Source organism: Gopherus flavomarginatus, chromosome 9 (assembly GCF_025201925.1).
Source record: "Gopherus flavomarginatus isolate rGopFla2 chromosome 9, rGopFla2.mat.asm, whole genome shotgun sequence".
In the NCBI taxonomy this organism is placed as follows: domain Eukaryota; kingdom Metazoa; phylum Chordata; order Testudines; family Testudinidae; genus Gopherus; species Gopherus flavomarginatus.
In genome coordinates, this window is record NC_066625.1 from 34,929,801 (window position 1) to 34,941,928 (window position 12,128).

Sequence of the window (12,128 nt, forward strand, 5' to 3'; positions counted from 1 at the left end):
TCACCAGTAACTGCACACCGCACCATAGTAACTCTAGCTCAGGAACCAATCCATGCAACAAACCTCGATGCCAACTCTGCCCACATATCTACACCAGCGACACCATCACAGGACCTAACCTGATCAGCCACATCATCACCGGTTCATTCACCTGCACGTCCACCAATGTAATATACACCATCATATGCTAGCAATGCCCCTCTGCTATGTACATCGGCCAAACTGGACAGCCTCTACGGAAAATGATAAATGGACACAAATCAGATATTAGGAATAGCAATATACAAAAACCTGTAGGAGAACACTTCAACCTCCCTGGCCACACTATAGCAGACCTTAAGGTGGCCATCCTGCAGCAAAAAAACTTCAGGACCAGACTTCAAAGAGAAACTGCTGAGCTTCAGTTCATCTACAAATTTGACACCATCAGCTCAGGATTAAACAAAGACTGTGAATGGCTTGCCAACTACAAAACCAGTTTCTCCTCCCTTAGTTTTCACATCTCAACTGCTAGAAGAGGGCCTCATCCTCCCTGATTGAACTAACCTCGTTATTTCTAGCTTGCTTGCATATATATATATATATATATATATATATATATATATATATACACACACACACACACACACACCTGCTCCTGGAAATTTCCACTACATGCATCTGACGAAGTGGGTATTCACTCACGAAAGCTCATGCTCCAAAACGTCTGTTAGTCTACAAGGGGCCACAGGACTCATTGCTGCTTTTACAGATCCAGACTAACACGGCTACCCCTCTGATACTTGGATACAGTTGGCTATTCAATAATTTAATTTGTTTGGGCTTGATTCCCCCACACCCCAGCTGGCAGGGGCAACTATGCTTCTGGGATGTTTTCAGCCCTAGAGCAGGACGGGCAGTGTTTGCACTGATACTCATTTTTTAGGAGTCTGCCTATCAGATGACCAATTTAGCATGGCCAGGGCTTCATGGAACCACACTGGTGGAGACTACTCGATAGATTGCCCTGACTCAGTGCATTCCTAGGTGTTCTGACCACATGCTCTTTTCAACCACTACCAACTCTTTTGCCACTGATCGTGTTACAGCCAAACAGAGAAATGCCACTGAGTTGAGTGTAACACCTTGTGTTGTTGGCCTATTAATGGACCTCACCAGATATTAGCTTGTCCCGCAGCAATTAACATTCAGAGCTGACACTTGCCATTCAGGATCACAGGATGGGGCCATTTAAAAAACAATCTTGTTAAAATCTTCAGGTTCACTTTGGAATTCTACCTATTTAAAGATAAATGTTCCCTCAGTTAAAATGCAGGCTCAGCACCACCTCCAGTTTGGAAACAGAATGCTTTTCTTTGAAGTGGACTAGTGTGGGAGAATTTAAAATAAGGGTATGCCTACACTGCAACGTAAGCGCCGAAGTAGTGGGAATTGAATCAGCTCTCCTGTGTTAGGGAACCCTGGGCCTGAGCGTCTACACTGTATTTTAAGCCTACATTAAGACTGTTCTGATCAGTGCTCGAACCAAGGGCTCTGGCATCCACACTGCACTGCGCAGACTCGAGTCAAAGTAACCATATCCCAGAGAGCCCAGCGCCATTCTAGCCCTAGGAACTCCAACCATGTTTGCGGTTTTTATTGCCGTCACACTTTACCTAATTGCTGGGAAGTTTACAGCTGGCATTGAAATCATTTACAGAATGGATGGGAAGCTGTTCAGGTTTAGCAGGCTGAAAGCCAAGAGTAAGATTTCCACAACATCTATTGTGGAACTTCAGTATGCTGATGATAATGCAATCTTTGCCCACTCTGAGAGAGATCTTCAAACTATCTGGAATGTGTTTGCTGATGCGTCTGCTTACCAGATGCTTCTGCTTACCAGAACATCTTTGATGGCAATTTTCATCACCTTTTCAGTCTCATTTATCTCCAGAGGTCTCGCAATGGATTCCGTTCTCAATTCCTAGGAAATAAAAACACACCAATATACTCAAGCATCATGCAAAGGAACTAACAGTCACAGAACTGAGGGTGATCGAGCAACTCCGACAAAGGCGTGTGCATAATAAATGGAGTGGAATTTAATATTTATGACTCATTGCTCAGAGAGCATCACAGAACGGGAGGCTATGAAAAAGGTCAGAGTTAATGGAGGCCAGTGTTAAGAATTAGCAATGCAGACATCATTTCAAAGTGAGAGGAGACCTATTGCTCTGAGCTGGGAACACCTTTAAGAGCACAGTTTCAGCCACTTTCTTGTCATTAATATTAAAGGAAATTACATGGGTTAATACCCCATACACCTTGCTCAAAATGTACCCAAGAAGGTTAATTTTATTATTTTCAATAAAGATATTAAAAAGGCCACAAATGATGAACATACATCTGATCTACTTCAGCCCTATGAGCCAAATGCCTCAGCTAACCAGACTAAGGACTTGTCTATGCTACAGGGCCTAGAGCCGCATAGTTAAGAGTGCTGGAGCTGTGACACCAATAACTCTGTAGTGTAGACACAGATTACAGTGACAGAAGGGGGTTTCCGCTGCTGCAGGAACTCCGCCTTCCCGAGTAACAGAGGCTACATTGATGGAAGCATTCTTCTGTTGACCGAGCTGTGTCTACATCTAAGTTTTAAGCGTAGACTAGGCCTAAAGAGTGATCAGAACCCCTACCACTAACCTAGCTAGAAGGAGCAATCAGTAGATGTCATGTCCTGTCCAGTTCCCCCTTCCCAATTCAACTAAGACTCATGGCAGAGGGGGAGGAGGTGCTGACTGACTTGAATTCAACATCCCTCACCAAAAATGGTACTCTTGGGTGGACAGCAGAGGTTGCTGAAAGCCTCATGAGCCTGGTCAGTTTATGGGTGGAAGAGGATTTGGCACTCATCTGTACAGGCAAATGTAGTTGCAGCCGTGTTGGTCCCAGGATATGAGAGACACAAGATGGGTGAGGTATTATCTTTTATTGGATCAATTTCTGTTGGTGAAACACACAAGTTTTCAAGCTTCAGGAAGCTCTTCTTCAGATCTGAGAAAGGTAATCTGATCATCACAGCTTAATACAAGGTGGAACAAATTATTAAGCCTCAGGAGTTGAAAGAGACCATTCAAGGTTACATGTGTAGTTAACATCTCTGCGGTAATAGTTAGTGGATAACAGACTGTTGTAATGAGTCATAAATCCAGTGTCTTTAATTGAATCAAGGATTTATAGTGTCTAGCAAAATTATAAATTCAAGCTCCTAGGCTCATCTTTTGAAGGTGTCATGCAGGTTTTTTTGAGGATGAGGACTGACAGGTCAGATATGGAATGACTGCTTTGTGAAAAGTGTTCGCTCATAGGTAATATGCTGTTTGTATCTTTTATCATTTTTCTGTGAGTTCATTCATGGGAGCACACATAGGGACCAGGTTGTGGGCTGTCATGCCTAATGGTAAGAGTCGGGAGCCTGGAATCGGAGCCAGAGACAGAGACAGGTCCTGCGTCAAAGGTCAGAGCAGCAGAGAGACTCAGGTGCCAAGCCAGAGTCAGAGGTAAGGCATAGGAGTGAGGAGACCTGGAGAGGACAGGCAGGAAGGTGGAGTTCAGGAGTCAGAAAAGTAGGCAGGGTCCATAGTAACAGTCACTCAGGGATTCACCTAATTGCTCAAACAAACAATTTCCTGTGCCGCTTTTTGGTTTAAGTAGAGCATCCCAACCAATCAGTGGGGCTGGACATCTACCCTACTTTCCTCAAATGTGTGTCGCAATTGTTTAGGACTGTGCCTTTGGGATAGCACTGCTCCGATTGCCAAGTTGGAAGCATGCGCTTTTATGATGAAGGCTTCCAGGGTGTCGGGGATGACCAATATGGGAGCAGTGGTAAATACAAGTTTTATTTGCTCAGCCTGTTGGGACTCAGGAGACCACAGGAATCTGTTGTTTTTGCAGAGTGAGGCAGTGAGAGGGGATATCTGCTCCAAGAACTATGAGGAGTCCAATGGCACCTTAAAGACTAAAAGATTTATTTGGGCACAGGCTTTCATGGGTAAAAAACCCCACTTCTTCAGATTCATAGAGTGAAAATTACAGATACAGGCATAAATATACTGACATGTGAAGAGAAGGGACTTACCTTACAAGTGGAGAACCAGTGTTAACGAGGCCAATTCAGTCAGGGTGGATGTGGTCCACTCCCAATAATTGATGAGGAGGTGTCAATACCAAGAGAGGGAAAATTATTTTTGTAGTGAGCCAGCCACTCCCAGTCCCTATTCAAGCCCAAATTAATTGTGTTAAATTTGCAAATGAATTGTAGCTCTGCAGTTTCTCTTTGAAGTCTGTTTTTGAAGTTTTTTTTGTTGAAGGATGGCTACTTTAAAATCTGTCATTGAATTCTTTTACAAAAAAAAATAAATGGACACAAATCAGACATCAGGAATGGTAACATACAAAAGCCAGTAGGAGAACACTTCAGTCGGGCAGAGGAATAGCAGGTCCCAGCTCAGATGACAGTGCAGCCAGATAGGCCTGAAGCACAGCATTCTCTACATGGAGTTGATGGACTTGCTTCCACAAACACCTGATTTTCAGTGGACAGCTGTGCGTTCTGAGCTTGCAATGCTCAGCTGTTTGCCTAGAGGGGGATCACCTGCTCATGCAGTGCCAATGCCTCTTCAGGGAACTCTGCTGGGTCCACCCTCAGCTGGGCCCACTCAGAGAATTTAGTAGTGATCCAAGCAAGCTGTATATACCATGGAGGCAGTCATGCCTAATGGTTAGAGTTAGCCAAGATCTGAATCTGATGCCAACCCAAAGGTTAGAGCAGGACAGATTCAGGAGTCAAGCCAAGAGTCAGAGACAGTGTCAGGTGCCAAGCTGGAGTCAGAGTCAGGTGCCAAGCCAGGAGTCAAAGCCGGAGTCAGCATCAGGAGTAGGGCATAGGAGCAGAGACCTGCAGCAAGGCAGGAAAGCAGGAACTGGAAGTAGACAGTGGTCTGGGATAAGGAAAACAGGAATCACAAACAGACAAGGCTCATGATTCAGGCAAGTAAACAGGGTCTGTAGTAACAAACAGCAAGGAATTCACCTAGTTGCTCAGATAACTCTTTTATTTGTTGCCTCTTTCTTAAATAGAGTCCCAGCCAACCAGTGGGGCTGTATGTCTCCCCTAATCAGGAGCTTTACGGGCAGAGCTCTTTGCAAGCTAGAGCTTCACTGGTCCCCTTGTCCAGTGGGTCAGGTGAGCTGCCACGTGGCAGTCAGGCTCTGGGCACTAACTAGGGACCTGCAAGCTGGGGTTCAAGGCCCATGATCCCTCACAGTGTACTGAGTGTCTCATTTTACCTACATAGTTGTTATTGGGGCATTCAGTGCCCAGGATGTGGTACCATATGTTGCGATAGGCATGTGTAGTACCTATGGAGTGTGAAAGGTATGTTGTGAGGCGTACTGAGTATAGTAGTAGAGAGATGTCTGTGGGTTTTGCCAGTGCTTTCCCTCCCTTCTCTCGGGGTATTTGGGTGTTCCATGATGCGATCTACTTCTCTGGTGTGTGTCCTTGTTTAGTAAGGCTGTTTCAAGTGTGTTAAGGTGTGTATCCCAGACTTTCTCCTCAGAACTATGGTATCTGAGTACCTGGCTGTAGATAACAGATTTCTTGGTGTGTTTGGGAGTGATTACTGGATCTGTGAAGCTAATTGGGGTGATCCAGGGTTTCTTGTATATAGTTGTCCATGGGGTTCCATTGCTCATGGTGCCCAGGAGATTGATGCTGCTCCGGAAGCATTCCGACAGAGTTCAATGGATGAGTGGTGGTTGTTGAAATGATGATGGAAATATTTGAGGAAGTTTAGGACATCTGTACAAAGGATGAAAATATGGATGTATCTCAGCTACATCGCTGGTTCGGTGGTGTATTTGTCCCGTAATTCTTCCTTGAGCTGGCCCATGAAAAGGATGGCATACTGGGGATGCCAATGCCCCTACGACAGCTAAGTAGGTGAAACCATTCACTATGCTCTCAAATGAACTCACACAGAAAAATGATAAATGAGAAAAACACCCTTCCACCATTGAGCAAATACTTTTCACAAAGCAATCACTCCATATCTGATTTGTCAGTCATCATTCTCAAAGGAAACCTGCACAACATCTTCAAAAGACAAGCCTGGGAGCTTAAATTCATAACTTTGCTACACACTTAAAATCATGGACTCATCCATGTTTGACTGCTGGGACTGACTGGACTGCGGTGGAGTCTCAAAAAGATCCTGGCTCCTGGCATAGCTGGATCCCCTCCCGCCCTGGTCGCAAGTCCCCGATCCTCCCTCACTTCCTCATCGACCCCGCTGTCATGCCTGGGGCCTGTGATTCAGACTCCTCGGAGATATCCACAGTGGTGTGCAGGGTGGTGATGGGGTCTCCGCCAAGCATGACACACAGCTCCTTGTAAAGGCGGCAGGTTTGCAGCTTGGTACTGGATCCACTGTTGACCTCCATGGCCTTCCGATATGGCTGCAGCAGTTCCTTTGCTTTCATGCAGCACTGCTGCTGGTTCCTGTTGTACCCCTTCTTCTACATCACCCATGCAATCTGTTCATAGATGTCCACATATCTACAGCTGATCTGTAGCTGTGCTTGCACAGCCTCTTCTACCCACAGGCCCAGGAGATCCAATATCTCCTGTCTACTCCAGGCCGGAGCACATCTGGAACGTGTAGCTGGCATGGTCAGCTGGGCAGCTGCACACAACAACGGAGAGAAGTTAGGTGTGCTTGCCAAGATGGACAATCAGGAAAAGGCATTTAAAAATACATTCATGGTTTTAAGGGAGGTGCGCTTCGGGTCTCAGTGACCAATGGGCAGGAGAGTTCACAATTGTTACCAGGGTGATCAGCGTCAGGTATTGTGGGACAGTTGCTGGAGGACAGTTAGGGTTGACATAGGTAACAGTGTGTCTACATTTGCACTGCATAGACCTCAGTACCTTGATCATAGCTCAACACTGCTCAGGGTGGTAGTATTACTGTGTCAGCATTGTGGAGCGCTTACATTGGTGAGAGACAATGTGTAGACACATGCACAACTAGGTTGATGCAAGATGGTTTACATCAACCTAACTTTGTAGTGTAGACCAGGCTTAAGTTTCTTCCACCACAAGAAGTTGGTCCAATAAAAGACATTAACTCACCACCTTGTCTCCTTCAAACAGTAAAACAGTTTATCATTCACCAGGAGAAACGAAACAGGCTTCCATTCCCACTGTCCAGGAGGATATTAGAAATAGCAAAGGAATTTATTTTTTAAGAATAAAAAATTACCATGTCAGACTCCTTTTAGTAACCCAGGTAGCCATCCACAGAAAACGTACATCAGCATTGGACTAACTGGTAACGTTCAGACAAAACTGTTGATCCTCAGCAATTTAGGTTTCAAACATCTATGAAAACATAATGTGTTTTCTCCTGCCTCCCTCAATGTCCTTGGCTGCATGAAGTTTCACTCATCCCTTCACTGCAGAAATCCATGCCAGTTTCTACAGTAAGGCTCAATTCTGAAATCAGAGCCACTAGCACAGACTCCTATGCCAAACTGAATCTGTACAAATGCAGAGATCTGCATTTGCGCATCTGATGGCAGGACTGGAAAACAAGAGCATCATTGCAGTTATTTAAAAAGTCAGCAGGTTTAAAACAGGCAGCAGGTTTAAAACCAATAAAAGGACGTTCTTCTTCACACAGCGCAGAGTCAACTTGTGGAACTCTTTACCTGAGGAGGTTGTGAAGGCTATGACTATAACAGCATTTAAAAGAGAACTGGATAAATTCATGGTGGTTAAGTCCATAAATGGCTATTAGCCAGGATGGGTAAGGAATGGTGTCCCTGGCCTCTGTTTGTCAGAGGATGGAGATGGATGGCAGGAGAGAGATCACTTGATCATTGCCTGTTAGGTACATTCCCTCTGGAGCACCTGGCATTGGCCACAGTCGGTAGACAGGATACTGGGCTAGATGGACCTTTGGTCTGACTAGGTATGGACATTCTTATGTTCTTATTTAGGGGAGGAAGGAGAGAAGACCTAAGAATTCAAATGGATTTTCACAGCTTCTTTATCTGGGAAAAAAAGGAACTAAGACCCTGATCCTGCAAACACTTGTGTAATTGCTTTATTTTACTACCACAATTAGTGCCATTGTCTACAATTGGGACTACTCGCAGTAGTAAAGTTAAGCAAGTGCATAAGTGCTTGAAGAATGGCAGGGGGGAGTCTTATCAGAAATGTCCAGCAATTATATTTTCTATGACAAACCCATTTATGTATTTTTAAAAATGGATTTTCAGAACCATTTTCACATATACCTGCCATTTAGCTTACTAGAGCTATGAATGATCTTGCACAGGAAACTCCAATTCACGGACATTTCTCAGGAGGACGCTCTAACTTGGTGATGCAGACTATGTCTGAAAGGAAAGCAGATCTCACTGATTTCTCTGGGACTGCCTGCACTGTCGTAAGGTAAATTTTATTCCAAAAACCAAACAAGTTAATTTAACATTGTTAAACCATTATTAAATTAAACAAAGCTTAAGTAAATCTAACTCCTTTGACAGCCCCTATTTTCCCAGGCACACAGACAGCTTGTACTTTCTCTCAGTCCTCCTCTAAATCATGATGGCACCTGCCTCTTTTATTGTTAATTGCTTCTTTATTACTTGGTATTTATGACATTTAAGGCCAGATTTTTAAAACACAGGCTCTCTTCTTGTGCTCATAATTTGCAGATGCCTATAAATGCACTTTTAATTATTTGCAGGCACAACTAATGTCATTACCCAATTCTGCGTACATACCAGGTAGTCACACATCACAATGACATCAGCTGTGCCTTCCAAAAAGGTAGGCCAGGCTAAACATTAGGCCTTGCACGTTTTCTTTTAAAGTGATTTGCTCTTTGCAATTAATTGTGCTGATCAGCATATACTTCAAAATACACAGGAGTTTTCCTTTAAATTAAATTTTACAAGAAAAGCTCTCACCAGGGATGAGAATTATAGAAATAATTATTAAGCTGAGAGGAGATGGGAAATGGGAACAATTTAGAAATATATCTGATTATTGTAACTGTTAATGAAAAGAAAACACACACATGCTGAACCAGAGGGGTATTCATGAACAGATTGATTGTTTACAGCTTACCCTTGCTTCCCGTTCAAGTGCCCAAAAGTTCAATGGCTGTAGTGCTGCTCAATAAATACTAATTGGAAATCAGGGAAGCCAAGAGTAAAATTAATTCTGATTAACTAAAGCTGACAATCATTAAAAAAGAATCTACAAAAACCCACAAGAGACTATTGGCAGGTGATTTTAGTCCTATTTGCTTTGAATCACATTTGTAACTATATGGTGAAGGCAGAGATTTTAATTCAAAGAGTTTTGGATGTAACTTGTGAAGAGATTTCAAAATCCATGGGCCAGATTCTTAATTATTCTACTACTATACTTGGGACAGGCATGAGGGGACAGAGGAGGTAACTAAGCCACTTTTGGGTTCCCCATATTCTGGGGTTGTACAGGGTCTGCCTGGTCCTCACACATAAGTTAAGACGAGCAGCCCTGAGGTTTCCCTATGTTCTGCTTCCCATGGCTCCATAGAAAACAGCAGTTGTGCAGTGTGCTTTAGCCATATCTCTGACACACTAGTCTCAACTCACCCCGCTCTAGAGATTAGAAGCAGGCCCAGTGCAAAGCCCTTGTACTAGCTCTATGCTGGGCTGAGAATTCCTCTGAGCTGGAGGGCCGGGAGGTCCCCTGCACAGGAGACTGTTACTGCCCACTTTAAGACCTTGTGAATCTTCCAGGATGATGTAAAAAGGCTATAGGAGAACTGAGAATGAGGCTCTCTATGCTTTAAGCCCTTTTGGTTCAGCTTGGTTAAACTTAGGCATTACAGCTCATCTGGCCTCAACTGTGTATATGCTCTGAACACACTGCTGATAAAGTCCCTGGGGGCACTTTACCACCACCATTTTCAATAAGACTGAAGCCATGCCTACAGACAAAATGGCTACAACTCTATGGTTCAGGGGAATAGGCAGGGCACAGGGACTGTGAGGAGCTGCAGAGACATGGTGAAAGGGGCTGGGGAGAGTGGGGGAGCACTGGAGGTTGCAGGGGAATGGGGCAGCAGGAGGTGGGGTCTGACACAGGGGGAGGCAGAGCAGGGATGGTGGGGTATGGAGCAGGGGGAGGCAGTACAGGGGTGGGAAGGGAAGTGATGAGGGGTTCCAGAGCAGGGGGAAGCAGTGTCATGATGGGGGGAATTAGGAGCAGGGGATCTCTCTTAGCCGCTACAGAGAGGTATGCATTTTTGTGGGCATTAACAGTTGACTTTTGAATCTGAAATTCTTCAAACACTGGCTGAGGATAGAGAGAAGTTAAAAAAAGTCAAAAGACAGACTAACCCCCACACCCTGTGATTTTTATGGTTTTTTTGTAATTCATGATTTTGGGGGCCAATCTCATTACTTTTATGGGTCCGATACATGTCTTTTGATCTATTGAGGCTGGCAATAGTACAATTCATTCCAGTAAATACTATTATTCATACTTAAATAGTTAAATAAAGGAAATTAGTACAATCAGAAGCACAGGCTCAGCTTCCACCGGCACCAACACCAAGAGAGGGTAATTTGGATTAAGAAGGAAGTATGGCCAAGCCACAGGAGTACACTGATTCAGTGCAACCTTGCTTCAGCCTATGACTCTGACGGAGAGCTGGTAAAGATGAAAGTTGTCTTCTCTTGGCAGAAGCCCAAGGAGAGGGAGGCAATAGAAATACTGCCTGCCTTCTTTGGCAGTGAACCCCCCCCAAAGCCCCCAACTGCCCTTTCTGGCACAAAGAGGGACTGTGTTCACCTTTCTCATCAGCATAGGTGAATCTGTCACACTCGCTGCATAACCAGGAAGTAAGTAATCAGAAATCTGCCAAGCCAGAAGAATCGTTCTTGCCCAAGTACGACTGGTCTGACAAGTGAGAATGTGTTTCAGCCAAAAGTCTGAAATCTCGCTTTGGAATCTGGAATAAACTACATCTGGCTGCTATGCTCCAAGTATAGACACCTCAAGTGGAGACAAATTTAGGCTCAATTCTGTTTCCATTTTATCAGAGCAAAATTCCTGCATTTCAGTCACTTCAGGGAATATTGCTCATCCTGAAGCCATTAAAATTCCAGTCTGTCCAAAGAATGTACCAGTCTCAAACTTGCATCACATTGACAGATATTCCAAGGGTCAAGAAAACCAGTGAGGGAGACTCAGCCACAGTTGATCTCTGCATCAGGAGCCTTGAAGCCATGTCCAGAAGAATCAAATCAGCAGCAACTTTTGTGGAAGAGACAAAGAACTGAGGTCCAGACCATTTGATGCACTTTTTGCAGAAGTCGGGTTGCTAACCCTGCCCACGTTATTTTACTAATTATGTCTTGCCTACTTAAAATCCCTCTTAGAGTTTAAACTAGATACAATGCACTCCACTTTCTGTCCTAAACTGTTGTGTAGTGTTGTGGTGCAGTGTTAACCAGCTGCTGCCTTTTTCTCTAGAGCTGGCTGCATTTCAGTGGTGTGTGGAAGCAATGCAAACCATAACACAGGAAAGGCACCGTGGGATCCTTCTGCTTCAAAGGTGCAGTACAAATGAAAGTCATAAAGTAGTGACACCCCAACATTCGCCAGGTATTCTGAGGAAAAAGGCAGCTAATAACCACTCAGTTTTTATTGCAGGTGCTAAAAGCAACAACCCTACCCTTAGTCTCAAAACGCCCAATTCATTGACACAATACAGACTCTTCATGACAAGGGACAGTAAAATCAACAGATCCAGCCAATGGGGAATCCCTTCCCTGCTCAGTTGAAGGAAAGTCCCCGCAAGGCATAGTACTGAGGTAGCAGTTTTACACCATTTTCTCTTTCAGCCATCCCCCCCTACATAAGATGCATAGATGGAAAAAGTGGACAGTCGTAGAATAGAGGAGGCCCAAAAATGGTATAAAGCCACCTTTCCCCTTCTTGGGTCCCACATCAAGCAGAGCTTCGCCACACCTGAGAATAAGCCTATGCTGTTCTCCAGTGGATGTTAATCATT

The 12,128-nt window shown here is 44.3% G+C and overlaps 1 protein-coding gene across 1 annotated transcript in view; it reads right to left on the minus strand.

Annotated features, from left to right (window-relative positions):
• Nucleotides 1–12,128, minus strand: part of CLUAP1 (clusterin associated protein 1) — a 179,144-nt gene that overhangs the window by 119,324 nt on the left and 47,692 nt on the right. The window contains exon 6 of the mRNA XM_050968367.1: nt 1,880–1,963. Within this exon, the coding sequence (XP_050824324.1) occupies nt 1,880–1,963 (84 nt within the window). The remainder of the gene's footprint in view (nt 1–1,879; nt 1,964–12,128) is intronic.